Genomic DNA, 22,555 nt, shown 5'->3' on the forward strand with positions numbered 1-22,555 from the left:
TGTCTGTCGTTGTCGGGTGTGTGGGGGATGTGTTTTAGGTTAGATCACTCAGGCATCCATCACCGCATGTCGCTGGAGGTCTACAGAAAAATGCTTATTAGAAAAATCTGTCATTATGCTTTTAAACACACGAGCACATTGCATTTGCCTCGCCAAACAAGAAACTTTCAGAGTTTTATTATTTGCGCTTGAGTAAGTGTTCCTCCGAGACATTTGACTAATTCAGATATATTATTTTACGTAACAGGTGAAGCTGCGGAGCTTATTTTAGTTTTAATAAACGTGAATATTAATATAACATTCAAAGCACTCCATCATTTCTCTATAGAAAGTTTGGCTCCTTTAACTACTGTATGCTCTGGTTTCAGATACCTGAACTGCATTACTGCGTTACTCATACACAGGGTCTATAGACTTTTCTGATTTCAGAGATCAGATGCATGAGTTTCTCCTTCTGGATGATAAAATGAGAATAAAATCCCACATTGAAGGAGGAACCCGAGCCATATCTAGATGCCCTTCAGAGTCGTGCGATTGGGTTTTGCACATGCATCAGAACATGTAAAAGTGTAGTTGTGGAAATATAATGGTCTTAATAAGCCAGATCGAAATAGATTTATGTCTGAATGGCATCTGTTGTGTTAAGACTGAAGCTCGCACACTCATATGTTGGATTTCTAATCAGCCCAACAGCATACAATGGCTTTAAATTGATGCCAGAGATAGTTGGACGCCTTCCCAACCTGAGAAAAAACTCTTCTCTTTTCATTATCCCATCATTTACGCCAACTAGCCGTTCATCTGTTTATGAAAACAGAAGGCGTTTGGTTTGTGTGCGTTTGCATTCGATCGCATGTACAAATGTGTGCGTTTGAGTCGACTTTCAGCGACCAAATGTTTTTGAGCGTCGTAAATATTCTCAGGAATTTGATAGCGTTGGTTTCAAAGTGGCGTCCCCTCTTCAGTTAATGAAAGCTACAAATTGAAACCCTCAAACTCAATGCAAACGCCATCTTGCATCCAAATTGAGTTCTAATATCCTTGAAAATTGGATGGAGAGATTGAGGAGGAGCAGGAAAATGGAAAAAGTGGCAAACAAAGAGGGGAAAAAAACATTTGTCGTATTACCAACTGCTTTGACTGTGGCGATGAACCTTTGAAGAGCAGCTTCTACATGCATTAAATGTGTAATACATATAATCACATCCTGAAGTGAGGCGGATGAATTATGTATTTTTACGAACCGTTCGACATGGCACCACCTTGAGATTTACATTTTATCGTCAAGGACGTTCTGCTGCTTTTGACAAACGTCCCGTCCCCTCCTGGTTTCACCACAAAACATTCACTGAGTCCATTGTTAGCATTTATCCTTAAAATCAGCATGACGTGGAGGGATTTGATGAGCGTGGCCTTTCATGCGCAGGAGAAGTGTGATGAGTCAGCCGCTCTCAATGAGCTTCAGGTAATGGAGTTTCATCTGCACATCTCCCCACATTACAGATTTAAAATACCTCATCTGACATCTGCGCACGCTCAGTTCCTTACAGTAATGTACCGTGGTACCATGGCCAAAGAACCCTGGTATGAATATGGTAGACTTACAAAAAAGTTCCAGAAAGTTTCATCATGGTATTACTGTGTAAATTTGGCCATTTCCCATGGTGTTTTGCACGTGCACCATGATATTTTAGATGTGTACCATAGTATTATCAAGGTATTTTAAACATGCAACACAGTATTATCCTTTGGACATGAACATAAGGGCACCATGGCACTATCATGGTATTTTGGACATGTGTTATTTTTGTGGTATTTCTGGATGTGCACCATAATATTATCTTGCCGGTTTGGATGTGTATCATAGTATTACATTGTTTTGGACATGTACAATGGTATCACCATGGCATTTTAAACATGCAAAACATGCACAGTATTATCCTTTGGACAGTATAGTGGTATTACCATTTGGATGTATACCATGGTATTACTGTGTTTTTTTGGACATATTACATGAAATTACCATGGTATTTTGGGTCAAGGTATCACTGTGGCATTTTAGATGTGTACCATGGTTTTACCATAGTATTTTGTACATGCACCATGATATTATCATGGCGTTTTGGATGTTTACCATAGTATTGCTGTGGTATTTTGGACATTTACAATGGTATTACTGTGGAATTTTGACATTTACCATTGTACTACCACAGCATTTTAGACATGCACCACATGGTTATGAACATGTACCATGATATTTGATGTGAACTGTGGTAGTACTGTGGTATTTGATAATTTAACATGGTTCTACCATATTTTTTCGGACATATACCATGAAATTGCCATGGTATTTTGGGCCAAGGTATCACTGTGGCATTTTATATGTGTACCATGGTTTTACCATAGTATTTTGTACATGCACCATGATATTATCATGGCGTTTTGGATGTTTACTATAGTATTGCTGTGGTATTTTGGACATTTACCATTGTACTACCACAGCATTTTAGAAATGCACCACATGGCTGTGAACATGTATGATATTACTGTGGTATGTTTGATGTGAACTGTGGTAGTACTGTGGTATTTTGGTAATTTTACATGGTTCTACCATATTTTTTTCGGACATGTACCATGAAATTGCCATGGTATCACTGTGGCATTTTAGATGTGTACCATGGTTTAACCATAGTATTGGACATGCACAATGGTATTAACATGGTATTTAAGATGTGCACCATAGTATTACTGTGGTATTTTGTGTAACATTGTATTAATGTGGTATTTCGTGGACTGCAGGACTGGACTGCTGTATATTTTAAAGTATTACTGTATGGCCACAGCATGTTGTTTTGTTTCAGTGTGTACAGTGTCAAAGTACCACGGTATCACCATCCGGCATGATCAGAGTAGTTTTGTTATGAGGTCTTTATGTTATCAGTTTCTGCATCAGCTGACACTGACGAGGTTCATCTCATCCCACGTTTAAAGAGGTGAATGTGTGATCGTTCTGTTGGAGAATTCTCCTGAGGACTCGACGACAGTCTCTCTTCACACAATAGCTGCTCGCCCCACTGTTTACAACACACAATTTAGTTTCCTTCCAACAATTATGAGGGAAATTGAATCTCAGGAAATGTTCATTTTCACATCCATTAGAGCGGACAATAACAGGGGAGGCCTGAAGCCCACAAAGACATCTGTCTTCAAAGGCCCGCAGAAGTATATGGAAGATTAATATCCAGCCCGGCAACACGAGCGCATGTTCACGGCGAGACCGAACGGAGAATAGAGCGACCTCAGATGTGTTACGCTGCTCATCTTTGAGCCAAAATCACCACTGAGATCTTTCTTATTCGGGTTATATCTTCAACCAAATCATCGGGAAGATTGTTCTCCTCAGAAAAACACTGTAATGTCTCAAACTGTGATTTTTTTCGGGAGAAACATCTTTGCATGAAACATAATGTTCAGGCTTTTATGGCTCATATATAGTGAGAGCTCAAACTCGAGGAGGAAAAACAGCTCAGTTTTATATTTAGAGGCTCAAAATATGCAAAAACAGTATAAAATGCATATCAATATCAATATCTGCCAGTAATATGTCTTAGTAAGATGATATTTAAATGCTTAGTTTTATGGTCAAAGTTTTAAAACATGTAACGCAATGCAATACAATGATGATTGAGAGATGAACAAATAAACCTGATGATCATATTTGATACTGTAAAGAATAAATGACGTATGGATAATCAAGCAAACAAATTTGAAATATTACTAACAATATCAAAGTTACGTTTCAGATCATAAAGACACGTGAAGCTCGAGCTGAAGGACGTTTGTGCAATTAAACTAAAAGACGTTTACTCGCTAAAACAGTGTAAACTGTCACTCAGAGACAGAAGGACGGGAGGAGATTGAGTGCGATCAAAAAGTTTTGATCATTTCGAGGCTTTAGATATTCATGTTTTCATGTTTCAAATAACATTCAGTAGCTTTACAGGTCTCGTGAGCAATGAAAGAGTAATCTGTAAGGAATGAAAATGTTCTTCTGAGTGAGTAAGTCTCTTTCTTAAAATACCATGTAGCGTTTTAGCCTTCAAGTGGAGACGCTCGGACAGATGATATATATTTAGGAGAAGTTTGTGATTTGAGTAATGCACCGTGGCAAGGTGAAATCTGAGGTCCCACAATCCTTGTCTCTCATTCTCCACGGCCGCGTATTTGCTAAAAGTATTTGTTTGCAAGATAAATGGCCGTTCTCCAGGCGAAGATGACAGGCAACACAAAGATGATATTGAATTGATTTCTGAAATGTTGCAGAACTGACTGTATGATGTATACGGGCAGACATGAATCATAAAAATTCTATTAAAAAAGCTCTTGAATGGTTGACAGCGGAATATTATTTCTGATGATTAATTTGACTCAGTCATTATGGACGGGGCTCCAGTCAGATCGCCTCCTACAGAATTGCTTTTCATTCCCTCTTGAATACCCTGGCAATCTCTCTCTCTCTCTCTCTCTCTCTCTCTCTCTCTCGCATACTTCCTCTGTCAGGTCCAAAGTTAGATTGACGCGGCTGATGAGAGACATGAGTATTGATATGGACGCATGGCAACGAGAAAAAACACGAGAGCCAATCGCAAACTTTAGCGCTATGAAAACATGGTCTGCGCTTCCAAAAGTTGATTGTGATAATGCCGTATTTCCAGCAACTTTCCGTGAAGCCAGATCGGAAGCTGCCAACTCATACGCGTCCAAAAATGTGATTCTTACTTGTTTAACTGCATAATATTTATATAATTGTGTTTATGCCTCTCTTCACAAAGTAATTAGGCAAGCATCGTGTCTACTGTTGTTCATCATACTTACAGAAAGCTTTGGGATTGATCAGACTTGGTTTTATTAATTGTATTTGAAAAATAAAAATAAAATATTTTAATTTAACATAGTTATATTTGTATTGTATTTGAATGTGAACAAAATACAACTTATGCACAAATAAGATAAATTACAACTTATGTAAAATAAAATGAATAAAAGACAAATACAATTTAAAAATATAAATAGAATAAATTCAATACAAAAAATATCATTTTTTTTTAACATTTTATTTAATTTATTTGAATGAAAGTTTTATTTTATTATTTTATTTGAACATTTTTTATATACAGGTGAAACTCGAAAAATTAGAATATGGTGCAAAAGTTTATTTATTTCAGTAATTCAACTTAAAAGGTGAAACTAATATATTATATAGACTCGTTACATGCAAAGTGAGATATTTCAAGCCTTTATTTGTTATAATTGTGATATATTAATTGTGTATAATTGAGCTATAAGCCATAATCATCAAAATTATAACAAATAAAGGCTTAAAATATCTCACTTTGCATGTAACGAGTCTATATAATATATTAGTTTCACCTTTTAAGTTGAATTACTGAAATAAATGAACTTTTGCACTATATTCTAATTTTGTATATAGACTATATATATATATATAAATTGTATTTAAACATACATTTTTATTTTATTATTTAATTTAAGTTGTCATTTATTTTATTATATTCTTTCATTCTGTTTGAATTCATATTATTTATATTGAATTTATTTTATGTGTATTTATAAGTTGTATTTTTTCAAGTTTATTTTTAATTTGTTGTATTTAAACAAGTTTTATTGTATTTATCTATTTTGTTTGAACGGAACGGTTGCAATTTATTTTATTCAATTTTGATGATATTCAATCTGACGAGCAAACGCCACAAAAGCCGCTATAAAGATGTAGTGATCCTCTCTGTGTTCCCGCAGCAGAATTACTCAGGACACGGCGGGGGGAGCGGGAACGGCGGAGGGGGGGGAGACGAGGACTACGAGATCCCCCCGATAACCCCCCCGAATCACCCCGAGCCTCACCTGCTGCACCTGATGGACCCCGAGTCCAGTTACCTGTGTCACTCCATCCCTCACAACGGCCTGATCAACCCGTACTCGTACCCCGAGCTGCCCGCGCTCATGATGTCCAACATGCTGGCGCAGGACGGGCACCTGCTGTCCAGCCAGATGCCCTCGGTGAGTCCCACAATGCACTGCAGCGAGATCCAGGCCTAGTGCGCTGCCTACGCAGACTACATGCTTTGTTAGGCGTCATGGGTTCGCAAGGCTGTTACAAACTAATTACGTGGATTTATAAGATCACATTTATCCTTTGTGGATCGGGCAATCCCACAATGCACTGCAGTGAGATCTAAATCTAAGACGAGACTAAGACTAAGAAAATAATATTTTAATCAGTACCGAAAATTATCAATTTAATTCAACTCTGACATTTGTGTGTGTGCACTATGCATTTTTGTTTATAATCATAACAATAGCATTGTTTGGTGTTAGCGTGTCTATTTTCTAGTCTAGTATTCTCTGTTAACTTGAACTGGCAAGCTCAAAGTTAGCATGTAGCATAAATGTGGCGTCTTTAGCTCAGTTCATGCATATAGTTGTTAAATTCACATTTATTAATTTAGCAGAAATTGTTAATATTTCATAATTATTGATAACTAAATAATTCATTTAACTGTTAATATTGTATGTCAATATTTATTTTTATTTATTAAGTATTATTTATATCTAAATTATATAATTTATAATATGTATTTACAGCAGAAAATATTAATTAAGAATATCACTAGTCTGTATCTTGTCCTAGTTTTTTTGTATCAATAGAAATCCCATAATGCACTGCAGTGAGATCTAGGTCTAAGACGGCATATGAAGTCTTTTTATAAATAATATCTTAATCAGTACCGAAAATAATCAATATAAGTTAAACTCTGACATTTGTGTGTGCACTATGCTATAAGCATAACAATAGCATTTTAATCTCTATTAATAACTTGCAAGCTCAAATTTAGCATGTATCATAAATTTGACGTCTTTAGCTCAGTTCATGCATATAGTATAATTCAGTAGAAATTGTTAATATTTCATAATTATTGATAATTAAAAAAATATTAATATAACTGTTAATATTGTGTGTCAATATTTATTTTATTAATTATTTATTAAATATTTATATATAAATTATATAATTTAAAATATGCATTTACAGCAAGAAAATACTAATTAAGAATATAGTATCTTGCATCAATAAAAACAGTAGAATCATCAGATGCATATGCAAATGATATGCAGATGAGGTTTTGCATAATTAAAAAGGCTCCATATTTGGTATTTCCAGGAGAACTTCTGGTGGAGAGTACAGCTTGTGCATCTTCAGTTTGCTGTGACTTATGAATCCCTACGGTTATATTTATCACTTAACGTTTATGTGTATGCATATTTTCGGCTGATGTGATTGGCTGTTTTAGTGTGTTAGTTTGAGTGACAGGTGTCCTCGTCCTCATAGCGTCTCTGGTCGAGTGTCACTGAATGACTAGATGAATGAAGCCCACAGACAGCTAACTGACCACATCAGGCCTTTGTCTCGACTAACGATCCTCTAATTGCGTCGTAAGAGCGAGAGATGATGCGGATGATGATGCGGATGATGATGCGGACGCATCAGTCTGTCAGAGTCGGTGCCATTGAGGGTTTGTGGGTAAATTCTCTCTGTCAGTGGCTTCTTTGTTCGTCCATTACGCTCTTCTCCTCCTCCTCATATCCAGAGCTCATTACTTGCTGTTTTGTTGCTTAACACAGACTCTGAGGGCTATAAAGAAATATCAGGAGAGTCGTCAAACCTGCCATCTGTGGAAACTCCCTCATAAAGCAAAGAAATGTACAGGACGGCTCCCAAACAACACTGGAATCCCTCTATAAGAGTGAATCTCATTCTTAAACTGTGCTAAATAGAATTATAGTTCACTGTAATTATGTTAGATGCGATTAGTAGCAATTAATCGATTTGACAGCACTAATATATATATAAATATATATATATACACACTATGTTAAAACATACATATTCAATACAATGAAAATAAACTATAATATTATATATTTATGTTTATTAGTGCTGTCAAATCTATTAATTGCTACTAATCGCATCTAACATAAAAGTTTGTAATTGTATATATATATATAATTATATATTAACAAACTTTTATGTTAAATGCGATTAGTAGCAATTAATAGATTTGACAGCACTAATAAACATAACTATATAATATTATAGTTTATTTTCATTGTATTGAATATGTATATGTATATGTTGAATATGTTTTAATATACATATACATAGTGTATATATATATATAAACACACACATATAGTATGTATATGTATATTAAAACATTAAAACACATATATATATATATATATATATACACGCACATATAGTATGTATATGTATATTAAAACATTAAAACATATATATATATATAAACACACACATATAGTATGTATATGTGTATTAAAACATTAAAACACATATATATATATATATATATATACACGCACATATAGTATGTATATGTATATTAAAACATTAAAACATATATATATATATAAACACGCACATATAGTATGTATATGTATATTAAAACATTATATATATATATATATATATATGTTTTAATGTGTGTATATATATATATATATATATATATATATATATATAATAATAAAGTTGAAGTTAACATCATGCATAAAACTAAATCTGAAAAAATAAATAATTGAAGCTAAATTTTTTTTTTTTTAAACAAAAGCATGTAACAAATTTAAATTAAAATGAAAACTGAAAATATAAAAATAAAAGCTATTTCAAAACATGAATAAATATTATAAAAGTATATAAATAATACTAAAATATCACAGGACAGATTTTTGTGAGATTCACCTCTAAGCTTTTAAACAAAACGCAGTGTCCTCTTTTATATAACAGGGCTTTATGTAACATTTCAGTCTTTTTGATTTTAAAACTCAGTTTGAAACTGGAATCCAGTGCAATAACAGGGCCGAGTTGAAATGAAACTTTTCTGGTCATTCTTCTAATGGCTCTCTACAAAAGAAGCCACTTAAAATGGACATCAGGCACCAGCACAAAATGGATGACAGACGTTCTGCAGCCGTATGAATCTATGCATGCAATTTCTTTAGCTACCACAATGCATTAAATCAACCATTCTTTCATTTCGAGATCCCATTTCTATATTGACACCCATCGAGCGGGTGAATATAGAGTGTGCGAGTCAATAAATCTCCACTTAATGACACCAGCGTGATGGACTGCCATTTTATTCCCATTTCTTCCTCAAGCAAACTTAACCACGTAGCAATTATGTTCTGTGCTATTTGTGCACTAAATTTCAGGTTGTTTCTGGTCGAGGCGTTTATTAAGTTTTATACGCCCACAGTTACAATGATAAAACCAATCATTTTTGGAAAAGCTAAGCTCTATGCGCTGTATAGTCGGGAGATGTGTAATGCGCCCTATTCATTGTGATGCTGATAACATTTCATGTTTTACATTGACCTTCTATGACCTTTGCCTCCATCTGAGATTGGTGAAATTAAATTTTAGATGTCTGATTTGGTAGATCGATGGCATTGAAACGCTGTACTGGTTGCATTCTCAGTCTTGCCACAAGAGGCGCTATATAACAGTTAAATAGCTTAGCGTCAACAACACATTCGGTTTAATGGCACAAACATTTGAAGGTGATGGGAGGAAAAAAGATTTTCGAAGCTTTGAATCAATTGAATCAATTTGAGCTTTGAAGCGTTTGCGAATCAATTCTTTCGAAACAGTGATTCGGAGCACGTAAAGTCACATGATTTCAGTAAATGCAGTTTTGTTACATCATAACCCCGTTCAAAAACAGTGTAACATAAAAACATCTTTTACAAATCAATTGCAAATGTTTTATTAAAAGTGTAATCTATGAAATGCAATTAACAAATGGTCTTATACCCTTAAATGTGAAGTGTCTGTATAATATTATGTTATTTTATTAAATTCTTGGGCTTGTTTTGTTTATGGAGTGCTTGGTAAATTAAGCCAGTAAGAGAAAATATACTTTATTTTAATTATACAAATGTGTCATTGATGTGGTAAAAACCTTAGACAGACACTGGTTCATGGGTTCACACAGATCAGTTATGATGTGACTCTGAATCACTGGTTCAAATTAAATGATTCACAAAGGATTCAAAGCTTCACAACGCAGTGTTTCGAGTCAAATGTAACCATGACTCATTGGAATAAAGTCAATGTTTTTGCAATAGAGAGCCTGAGCCCCTCTCCTCCGCTTCCGGCTCACGGGACCTTATTTCTGAAAAAATGTGTATGGTAGTCAATGGAGAGAGACAACTTATCTTTTTATTCCGTCTGAACTGTGCCCTGAATTACACATATGATGTTTGTCAATTTAAAAGATAATTATGAAAGTCAAGAAAGTCACAGTTTGTCATAAAACAGAAGAGTAACATTTAGTTTTATGTGTAAATCACTCAATGAACTACATCTCCCGGGAAGCGAAACACCGAGCGAGATCCGCTGCTCGTGTGTGTGCAGTCTGGTACAAAACACTCGATGACGGCGCAACATTACGATTATAAACAATGACAGACGTTAGCTTCAGTAAAGTTAGCATCAGTAAAGTTAGCTTCAGTAAAGTTAGCTTCAGTAAAGTTAGCATCAGTAAAGTTAGCTTCAGTAAAGTTAGCATCAGTAAAGTCAGCTTCAGTAAAGTTAGCTTCAGTAAAGTCAGCTTCAGTAAAGTCAGCTTCAGTAAAGTTAGCTTCAGTGAAGTTAGCTTCAGTAAAGATAGCTACAGTAAAGTTAGCTTCACTAAAGTTAGCTTCAGTAAAGTTAGCTTCAGTAAAGTTAGCTTCAGTAAAGTGAGCTTCAGTAAAGTTAGCTTCAGTAAAGTTAGCTTCAGTAAAGATAGCTACAGTAAAGTTAGCTTCACTAAAGTTAGCTTCACTAAAGTTAGCTTCAGTAAAGTTAGCTTCAGTAAAGTTGGCATTAGTAAAGTTAGCTTCAGTAAAGTTAGCATCAGTAAAGTTAGCTTCAGTACACTTAGCTTCAGTAAAGTCAGCTTCAGTAAAGTTAGCTTCAGTAAAGTTAGCTTCAGTAAAGTAAGCTTCAGTAAAGTTAGCTTCAGTAAAGATAGCTACAGTAAAGTTAGCTTCACTAAAGTTAGCTTCAGTAAAGTTAGCTTCAGTAAAGTTAGCTTCACTAAATTTAGCTTCACTAAATTTAGCTTCAGTAAACTTAGCATCAGTAAAGTTAGCTTCAGTAAAGTTAGCTTCAGAAAAGTTAGCTTCAGTAAAGTAAGCTTCAGTAAAGTTAGCTTCAGTAAAGTTAGCTTCAGTAAAGTGAGCTTCAGTAAAGTTAGCTTCAGTAAAGTTAGCTTCAGTAAAGATAGCTACAGTAAAGTTAGCTTCACTAAAGTTAGCTTCACTAAAGTTAGCTTCAGTAAAGTTAGCTTCAGTAAAGTTGGCATTAGTAAAGTTAGCTTCAGTAAAGTTAGCATCAGTAAAGTTAGCATCAGTAAAGTTAGCTTCAGTAAAGTGAGCTTCAGTAAAGTTAGCTTCAGTAAAGTTAGCTTCAGTAAAGATAGCTACAGTAAAGTTAGCTTCACTAAAGTTAGCTTCAGTAAAGTTAGCTTCAGTAAAGTTAGCTTCACTAAATTTAGCTTCACTAAATTTAGCTTCAGTAAACTTAGCATCAGTAAAGTTAGCTTCAGTAAAGTTAGCTTCAGAAAAGTTAGCTTCAGTAAAGTAAGCTTCAGTAAAGTTAGCTTCAGTAAAGTTAGCTTCAGTAAAGTTAGCTTCAGTAAAGTAAGCTTCAGTAAAGTTAGCTTCAGTAAAGTTAGCTTCAGTAAAGTTAGCTTCAGTAAAGTTAGCATCAGTAAAGTTAGCTTTACTAAAGTTTGCTTCAGTAAAGTTAGCTTCAGTAAAGTTATCTTCAGTAAAGTTAGCTTCAGTAAAGTTAGCTTCAGTAAAGTTAGCTTCAGTAAAGTTATCTTCAGTAAAGTTATCTTCAGTAAAGTTAGCTTTACTAAAGTTTGCTTCAGTAAAGTTAGCTTCAGTAAAGTTATCTTCAGTAAAGTTAGCTTCAGTAAAGTTAGCTTCAGTAAACTTAGCATCAGTAAAATTAGCTTCAGTAAAGTTAGCTTCAGTAAAGTTATCTTCAGTAAAGTTAGCATCAGTAAAGTAAGCTTCAGTAAAGTTAGCTTCAGTAAAGTTAGCTTCAGTAAAGTTAGCTTCAGTAAAGTTAGCATCAGTAAAGTTAGCTTCAGTAAAGTTAGCATCAGTAAAGTTAGCTTTAGTAAAGTTAGCTTCAGTAAAGTTAGCTTCAGTAAAGTTAGCTTCAGTAAAGTTAGCTTCAGTTAAGTTAGCATCAGTAAAGTTAGCTTCAGTAAAGTTAGCTTCAGTAAAGTTAGCTTCAGTAAAGTTAGCTTCAGTAAAGTTAGCTTCATTCATTGAGAGAAAATGTGCGCCTTTGGGGTTTGTAGTCTTTGTAATTACGTATTTTCACAGTCTTATACCTCAACAGTTTTACATCAAACTGCGACTTTCTTGACTTTAAAATGTATCTTTTAAATTGACAAACATCATATGTGTAATTCAGGGCACAATTCAAACGAGATCAAAATAGTTGTTGTCTCTCGCCATTGACTACCATACTATATTTTTCCGAAATAAGGACCCATGGTGGTCGACCGGAAGGGGAGGGGCTTAGGCTCTCTATTCTGTTGGTGACTGTTGTAAAAATGTCAGTTATGCGAACGTTAAGAGTACATTCCATTTTATCATTTTGAAAACATGTAAATGTTACTTTTGAACGTGAACATTCTGAACATGAACATTCCAAAAAACAACCGTTCTCAAACAATTAGTAAAAACATCCAACTGAAATGTTTCAGGAAAATGTTCCATGGGCGAATGTTTTGATAATGTTATTAAAGACCAAATAACTTTGAGCGAACATTTTTTTAACGATACTTGAAGAACGTTTGTTCGTTACTTTGATAGAAACTTTCCAGAGCGTTACTGTATACATCCAAAGTTCCCTGTTAGCTGGGGAAAACCTTCATGCACATTTGAAAGTGCTTATGTTTGCATACTTAGAATGTGTTTCTTGTCTCCTATAGTTTATGATTAAATTGAAAAGCAAAAAAAACAAAACAATGTAGTGTGCTGTTGTGTTTACATCCGCAAAATTCAATGCAAACAAGACTGGTCCATTTGGGTTGGGGGTGTTCGGTGTTGTTTATGGGACGGGCTTTATCGCACACAGAACCCTTCGCTGATGAAATGAATCTCTGCCGTCCGTCAGGGGGTCAGTGCATATATTCCCTCTCCAGGAGAGAACAGAAGCCATTAGGTTTCATCTTCCGTCTTGAGTAGAGCGAGCTGGAGAGATCTTTTTTCATTAGAGAGAGAGAGACTGTCAGAGAAAAGAGATGGAGAGAGATGGGCTGGAGGGGCAGAAAGAGTGATAGAGGAACAGGAGGAGCAAAAAGAGGTTGAGTGACTGAACACGGCACCGGGATAAAAGGAAAACTGCTTTGAATGGAATGTCATCAGTACTAAGAGCTTTTTAAAGTATATCAAACCATTTAGATGGAGCGCTGCAGCATGGACACAACTTCCATCTCCATAACTGTGTTTGCACTTCTGACGGAGAATACATATCTGGACCAGCTCTCTTTACTGGTAATGCATGTTAATTCAGGGCATGTAAACTCCATCAACACACTAACCAGAGACATGCACTGGGGGGAACGTTGGAGACACTATTAGAAATCGCTTGAAAACTCAGAAGAAACCGAGAGTAACACATTGATTGAATTAAAAAATAGTATTTACTCCAGGAATCTTAGTTTTATTTTCAATGAACACACTAATTAGAAATCGCTTGTAAACTTCACAATTGATTACGAAGCAATGGAAAGTTACACATTTAATTAAAAAAATAGTTTTATTTAAAATTTTGAAAAGTGCTTTTTTTACAGTGTAGAATATATTTTTGTCCAGGAGAAATTATATTTCTATATGAACATGATCTTTCTTGATGCTGACCATTCATTAAGCACACTGTCAAAGCATCATTTCATGTTTTATATTTAATATCTGCGATGTGATAGCATTGATGTCGTTAATCTAACTTGTACTGTACAGATATCTCATAAGGGAATAAATGGCTTCGAGCGAGAGCCAGCTGTGCTAATGTGGATATCAAAGTTAAACATGTATGTGAACGTCATGATTTAGCAGATGTGGGTTTCTGTGCAATATTCTTCATTAATGAAATGTCACATTTCAATGAGATTTCAAGGGCAATCAAGTGAGTAAAAAATGTCATTATCATGAGGATAATTTGCATTTGCCACAACAGTTTGAAATATGTGTCCTTCACTACAAGTGTTTTTTATGTATGTTGTGTAATACAGGATAATATAGTTCTGACACGAATGGAAACTGGAATGTTTATAGAATAGAATCTGTATCGTCATTATACATGTACTGTACAACGAAATTAGATGCAATCTAATCAGTGCAACAAATACTAAATAAAAATAAATAAAAAAATGATAAAAATAAATAAAAACACATCAAATCACACATACACAATGCATGAAACATCTCATAATACTGTATTGAAACATTATCCGTTAATGTTAAGAGTGCTGTGAAGTCAATACAGTCACTGGAGAAAACTAAAGCATTAATCCACATCAGTTGTATAGTCACTTTAAAGGGATACTCCACTTTTTTTGGAAATAGGCTCATTTTACAACTCCCCCAGAGTTAAACTGTTGAGTTTTTACCGTTTTTGAACCCATTCAGCCGATCTCTGGTTCTGGCGGTACCACTTTTAGCATAGCTTAGCATACATCATTGAAGTGGACAAGACCATTAGCATTTCTCATTAAAAAATGACCAAAGAGTTTCGATATTTTTCCTATTTAAAACTTGACTCTTCTGTAGTTACATCGTGCACTAAGACCGACGGAAAATGTAAAGTTGCGATTTTCTAGGCTGATATGGCTAGGAACTATACTCTCATTCCTGCGTAATAATCAAGAAACTTCACTGCCGTACCATGAGAGCATCAGGCGTAATGATATGACGCAGCGCCTGAAAATAGTCCGCTAATGGTCTTGTCCACTTCAATGATGTATGCTAAGCTATGATAAAAGTGTTACCGCCAGAACCGGAGATCGGCTGAATGGATTCAAAAACGGTAAAACTCAACAGTTTAACTCTTGGGGAGTTGTAAAATGAGCCTATTTCCAAAAAAAGTGGAGTATCCCTTTAAGAGTATTTTAGGGGCCGTTTACTTTACACAACACCATTTTCAACTGAAAAAAGAAAACTTTTGATGTGTTTTGGCCGTTCATGTACACGACAACGGCATTCTGGGGGCTTGAAAACGCAAGCTGGGTTTCAAAAGTGCAAGTTTTTTAAAATCAACTTTATCGTCTTCATGTAAACAGCGAAAAAATAGTGTGAACACTTTTCAGTTTTTAGCACATTGTTGATGCTTGATGCGCCATGTCCCCTTCAAGACCAGAAGTCAGAAACCACTCGTTCACAACGTCACCAAAACTTTATTTTTAACTCAGTTGTTATGCTGACAATGTCAGTAAAGCGTGCACAACAGTAGAGCACGCCGCTTGCAACGTCAAAGTCATGGGTTCGATCCCCAGGGAATGCATGAATTCGTAGATTTTCCTTTAAACGATGCTTTTAAATATCATGTTACTTTCAGAACAATAAAAGTAAAGTAAAACCTTCACTAATCACCTCAAGTTTGCTAACTATTGGTTAAAAGTATACATTGGTGTTCAGGTCGATGCTCCCAACGTCAAAGTCATGGGTGTGTGTGTGTGTGTATAGACACATGCATATATTATATATTTACAAACTTTTATGTTAGATGCGATTAATCATGATTAATCAATTTGACAGCACTAATAAAAACACATGCATTCTTTGTCTCTTTGGATAAAAGCATCTGCCAAATGCATAAATGTAAATAAATGCAAAAGAGCAGCCTTGCTCTCAGCCTGTGTGTGTATGTTCTCAGTGTGTCGTGTAGAGCGGATAATGGGTGAGTGTAATGGTTTTACAGGCCTGTACTTAGACTGGTAGATTCATCACCGGCTGAATGAACCGGACTGTGGTCGCGACTGAAGCAGAAATAGCCTGAAGATGATGGCCTGCCCAAACTCTCCGGCTATTCGTGGCCGCTCGGCCTTCCACCAGCTTTAATCAAATGTATTTTTGTTGAATTCCACCCAAGATATGAAAATAAAATGCCCACCGAAAGGGTTTATGGCATTTGTCAGGTTTGTGTTTCCAGAGCATGTCAAAAGAGAAACTGAGGCCTTTCTCCTGCAGAACGGATGGAGCGGTGTGCGATTAATCAATATAAAGCAAAAGATATTTGCATCACGGCACAACTCAGGGATTACATTTGTAGCGGAAATGCTTTATGGAACTATTAATATCTTTTATTTTCTTTCCATCGCAGTTCAAAGAGCGTAATAGAATGCATTTCCTGCAAGGAATATTACACCGATGATTGATGGATCTGGAGAAAACGGGGAAAACATTGGGCTGTTCAATAGGCCCTGCGAAATCTGGCCTCGCACGAAACGAGAGAGAGAGAGAGAGAGAGAGGGAGCGAGATAGAGAGAGAGAGAGAGAGAGAGAGAGAGAGAGAGAGAGAGCGAGAGAGAGAGAGAGAGAGAGGGAGCGAGAGCAAGAGAGAGGGAGAGAGAGAGAGAGAGAGAGAGAGGGAGAGAGAGAGAGAGAGAGAGAGAGGGAGCGAGAGCAAGAGAGAGAGAGAGAGAGGGAAAGAGAGAGAGAGGGAAAGAGAGAGAGAGAGAGAGAGAGAGAGAGAGGGAGCGAGAGCAAGAGAGAGAGAGAGAGAGGGAAAGAGAGAGAGAGAGAGAGAAGGAGAACGAGAGAGGGAGAGAACGAGAGAGAGAAGGAGAACGAGAGCAAGAGAGAGGGAGAGAATGAGAGAACCCCCCTGGTTTTTAAACAGCTTTCTTTTCACCTTTGCGATTATTTATTTTCAAATAGTCCTTCAGGGTAATGTACCATTTTCTTATTTCACACCGCTATTTCCCATAAATGAGGGGAAGGCGCGATAAATCAAGAGGGAAACATAGACTTGCGCAAAAGCTGCGAGAGCGCTAAAGATTTATGTAACACATTCATGTTTTCCACTTCTTCTTTTTAGTGCTGCACTGTGAAAGCCTGCCTAATAAAAGCCCCTATTAATATTTCCTGTTGCCTAGCAACCGCAGGCGGCAAGTAATAGCATTCCGTGGAAAAATAGATGACCGGGCCGATAAGGAAAAATTCAATTCTTTTATTATCTCTAGGGAGAAGGTGCCTTATTTCCTTCTGCGCAATATGATATGAGAGCAGGCTTGTATATTAAGAAATGTTTTAAAGAAATAGAAGTTATTTTCCAATTTCATTATATCAGGAAAATGGAAGAAGAAAAGGCAGAAAAAAAGGAGAAGATTTGCTTTTTTTTTCATCCCTTCTCTCTAATAAAGTCCATTAGGCTTTGGATTCTGCTAATCAAGGCGTCATTTACAGATTTAATTTAATTCTTTTGAATTTTCATTCCCCTGGAAATATGAGACTTTAGGTTGTGCCACATACATTCAAATCACATACACACACATTATATTTATATACACTCACCGGCCACTTTATTAGGTACACCTGTCCAACTGCTCGTTAACACTTAATTTCTAAGCAGCCAATCACATGGCGGCAACTCAGTGCATTTAGGCATGTAGACATGGTCAAGACAATCTCCTGCAGTTCAAACCGAGCATCAGTATGGGGAAGAAAGTTGATTTGAGTGACTTTGAACGTGGCATGATTGTTGGTGCCAGAAGGGCTGGTCTGAGTATTTCAGAAACTGCTAATCTACTGGGATTTTCACGCACAACCATCTCTAGGGTTTACAGAGAATGGTCCGAAAAAGAAAAAACATCCAGTGAGCGGCAGTTCTGTGGGCGGAAATGCCTTGTTGATGCCAGAGGTCAGAGGAGAATGGCCAGACTGGTTCGAGCTGATAGAAGGGCAACAGTGACTGAAATAACCACTCGTTACAACCGAGGTATGCAGCAAAGCATTTGTGAAGCCACAACACGCACAACCTTGAGGCGGATGGGCTACAACAGCAGAAGACTCCACCGGGTACCACTCATCTCCACTACAAATAGGAAAAAGAGGCTACAATTTGCAAGAGCTCACCAAAATTGAACAGTTGAAGACTGGAAAAATGTTGCCTGGTCTGATGACTCTCGATTTCTGTTGAGACATTCAGATGTTAGAGTCAGAATTTGGCGTAAACAGAATGAGAACATGGAACCATCATGCCTTGTTACCACTGTGCAGGCTGGTGGTGGTGGTGTAATGGTGTGGGGGATGTTTTCCTGGCACACTTTAGGCCCCTTAGTGCCAATTGGGCATCGTTTAAATGCCACGGCCTACCTGAGCATTGTTTCTGCACATACACATATATATACACATATATATATATATATATATATATACACACACATACATACACATACATATACACACACACACACACACACACACACACATATATATATATATATATATATATATATATATATATATACCCACACACACATACATATATATCTGGTAAATTGTAAATTCTGTATATTATATTATAGGTATAACAACTTGTTGTGCTGAGCATTTATAATATATGATATATGTATGATATATTTTCTAGAAAATGTCACCAGGAGTTTGCACATAATGCTCATGCTATTTTTAATGTCAGATATGAGATCAGTGAAATAGGGGAGTTTTACGCCACAGTCATTGTCCTTGTTTTGTTCTTGTTTAGTCATCGTCGTCTTATTGTTTACTGGAAAAAGAGCAGCACTATTGTGAAGGACATTAGTTGTTGCTTGGAAACTAAGTGATTTGATTTGAAGTCAGCATATCTATAGTATATCCATAATGTCCTTATCGGAGCGAGAGGGAAACAGGAGACACAGGAGAGGAGAACACGGAGGTGTGTGTCTGATAGAACAGGAGCCACGGCAGATAAAGGCCTGTTTTATGTATCTCATTTTGGCTTCTTTCATACCTTATCAAAGCATGAAATCACGTTCATATTCCTGCGCGTGTATCTGGACACACATCAGCTGACTGTGGAGAACGTGCTGCTCTTTCATAATGTCCTCGGTTATGTTTTATTTGTGTAACTTTTGTCTCAGATGTTTCTCATAAAATAAGGGGATACAAAAAGAGACCCAAACAAGAACTAGAAAACGGTTGTCGAAAAAATATAATGTGGATATAATGTAGAGCAGGGTTATTAAACTCAAAGTAAAACCATAAAAAAAGCATCTTAGTTTTATTTCAGCTTAGCGTTTATTAGTGACATTTTATATAGAATTTTTTCAAAAGATGATGCTGATGCCATTTTCAGTTTTATTTTGTTGTTGTTCAGGGAACAAATTTGCATTATATATATAGTAAATATATATTTAGTAAGTATATATATTTTTCAAAAGTATGCCGTTTCATGTCAGTGTCAGGGTTATTGTTTTATTCTTGTTCTTCAACAAAAGTAAAACCATAAAAAATGAACATTTTTGTTACTGGAAATAAAATGGTAACTGAAATATGAATAAACTTAAACTTATTCTATTTCACCTAGTTGCCATCCTTAAATATCACACATTGGACACATACAAAGGAAGATATCAAAAAATATTGCAATTATAAACAAAGCTAAGTACGTTTTAAATTACAAGGCGCTGTATATATTGTATTCCAGCCTTATTTTACCATACTTAACTTATGCAATTGAGGTCTGGGGTAATAATTATAAAAGTTCCCTTCATTCCCTTGTAATACTTCAAAAACGAGCAATCAGAGTTATTCATAAGGTAGGATACCTCGAACACACAAATATATTGTTTTTACGAAGTAACATGCTCAAATTCATGGATTTAATTGATTTTTATACTGTACAATTAGTGTATAAAGCGAATCGGTTCGTACTACCAGCAAATATTCAAACATTATTCAAAAAAAGAGATAGTTGTTACAATTTGAGAGGTTATGGCCAACTTAAAGTACCAGCTTTCAGAACTACGAGGAAAAATATGTGTGTGTGGCGTCAGGCTCTGGAATAACCTGAGCCCAACTCAAGCAGTGCCCATTCATTTATCAGTTCAAATCAAAGTATAAACAAGTCATACTGTCTAAGTACAGGTCGGAAAAATATCCTAAATGTGGAAAGGGTATTAATTGACGATTCTTCTTTTCTTTTCTTGGAATCATCAGAATGGTTGTGAGTTCATTTTTGTTGATTGTATGGGCATTGGAAAAGCCCAACATAAATATGTATCAATTGTTTTCTTGATTGTAGTAATGTAACTACTGCACAAATGTATAAAAGGGGGTAGGCGTTAATAAGCTTAAGCTTCTGCCTACTCCTTTTGAGCATCATATTCACGTTTTTATTTATTTTTTTTACATATTTATTACGCATGTATCCTTCTTTAGTTTGGCCTACTATGCTGACCCTTGTTTACTAGATAGGACTTTGTGGATACTAGATGCTCAAATAAAAGCAACTAATAATATAATAATAATAATTTCTTATTTAGTTTAACTTGTACTTGTAATAAATTAAACTGAAATATAAATAAATATAAAATAATAATAATTACAAAAACACAATAAAACGAATAATACTTTAACATTACAATGAACAAAATGCTCATAACAACTCTAATGATAGTAAAACAACACTGATATGAGACTCGGATCATTTGTTCTGACTTCAAATCTGACTTTTGATTCCAGACAAGACTCTAGTGGAGACTCACACAAACTCTTTCATTCTCATCTCCGTTCGGTTTCTCAGACACACTCGAGATATTAAAGAGCTGTAATGATCGGCTTGGAGTGGATTATTGCTTCAGCTTGGCATCTGTCCGTTTAGTTGTTTTACAAGTTCACGTCTCACCAGTGTCTCCAGCACAGATCTATAAAACATGAAGAACTGTGCAGATGATCTGAGCTAGCAGGGGTTTGAGCCGCTCCGCTGTCACACACACACACACACGCACACGTGCCGAGCATGTGTGAAGAGTTAACACACTTACTAATCATCCTTAAATGAACCTAATTGTTGCTGCGACACCCCGCTGAGAGTGTGTGTGTGTGTGTGTGTGAGTGTTTGTGTGTGTGTGTGTGTGTGTGTGCATGGCTTCTGCCTCCAGGCTTCTTTTCTCATTAGATGTAGTAGAAATGTTCTGTCTTTCTGCCTGTTCCATGTGTTGATACGGCCGTCTCTCTTCTTCCAAAGCCATTTGGGAGCTGTCATGTCAAACTCAGACTTCAGCCCAAACAAGACGAGGTCGGGAAATATATACGCTCTTTCCTAAACCTATGAGCTGCCTTGCTGTCTAAATAGGCAGCTGCCTGCTAAGGGGTCATTCACATAGTGCTGTATAATTGTTGTCTTAGGCCTTCGCATCAGGTCTTGCTAGAAAATACTGCATACTACACACTGCATTCTGCATACTACACACTGCATACTGCATACTACACACTGCATACTACACACTGCATACAACACAGTGTACACTGCATACTACACAGTGCATACTACACAGTGTACACTGCATACTACACAGTGCATACTACACACTGCATACTACACACTGCATACTGCATACTACACAGTGTACACTGCATACTACACAGTGCATACTACACAGTGTACACTGCATACTACACACTGCATACTACACACTGCATACTACACACTGCATACTGCATACTACACAGTGCATACTACACAGTGTACACTGCATACTACACAGTGTACACTGCATACTGCATGCTATTTTTTTAAAACACTAGGCATTATTCCATGAACATTTCGAACAGTATGATACATAGTTGTCATGTGACCTCGAGTTGTTAACTTGAACATCTCAAATTATTTTATATTTGAATCATTTTAAATTTAGCATTACAATGATTGTTCTTTTACAATTTATTCAATTTAAACACTTTTAATTCACACTACTTTTATTAAAAAAATTATTGAAGTTAAAATTTTATTTTCTATATTAATTTACATTTAGATATTACATTTGTTTTGTATTAGCGTTTTATTTTTATTTTTTCAGTTTTCATTTTAGTAATTTTATAATATGTGCTTTTCCCATTGTTATTATTATTTCTTTAGATTTTTTTAACGGTTTAGTCATTTTAGTAGTTCAACGTAATTCAGTTAAGCGTTTTAAGTTTAGCTCATTTATTTCAGCTATAATTCAATTTCAGAAAATAATTTGAATAATCTTAATTTTAGTTAACACTAACAACACCGAATAATACACACACACACACTCACACACAAATATTAGAGATAGTTAGTACACTCTAAAAAATGCTGGGTTGTTTTAACCCAAATTTGGGTCAAATATGGACAAACCCAAATGTTGGGTTAAAAATGTAATTAAAAAAATTACATTTGAAAGTGAAAGTTGAA

At 35.7% G+C, this 22,555-nt stretch overlaps 1 protein-coding gene across 6 annotated transcripts in view; it reads left to right on the top strand.

Annotated features, from left to right (window-relative positions):
* Window positions 1–22,555, top strand: part of tox2 (TOX high mobility group box family member 2) — a 153,794-nt gene that overhangs the window by 89,916 nt on the left and 41,323 nt on the right. For 3 of the 6 annotated variants that reach the window (XM_056237571.1, XM_056237569.1, XM_056237573.1), the window contains one exon: window positions 5,821–6,078. In XM_056237571.1, the coding sequence (XP_056093546.1) occupies window positions 5,821–6,078 (258 nt within the window). Of the gene's footprint in view, window positions 1–5,817; window positions 6,079–22,555 lie in introns of all 6 variants that reach the window. The other 3 variants (XM_056237570.1, XM_056237568.1, XM_056237572.1) reach the window with 1 other exon arrangement.

This window comes from Rhinichthys klamathensis, unplaced genomic scaffold (assembly GCF_029890125.1).
Source record: "Rhinichthys klamathensis goyatoka isolate OS25496 unplaced genomic scaffold, OSU_Roscu_1.1 h1tg000488l_1, whole genome shotgun sequence".
Taxonomy (NCBI): Eukaryota; Metazoa; Chordata; class Actinopteri; order Cypriniformes; family Leuciscidae; genus Rhinichthys; species Rhinichthys klamathensis.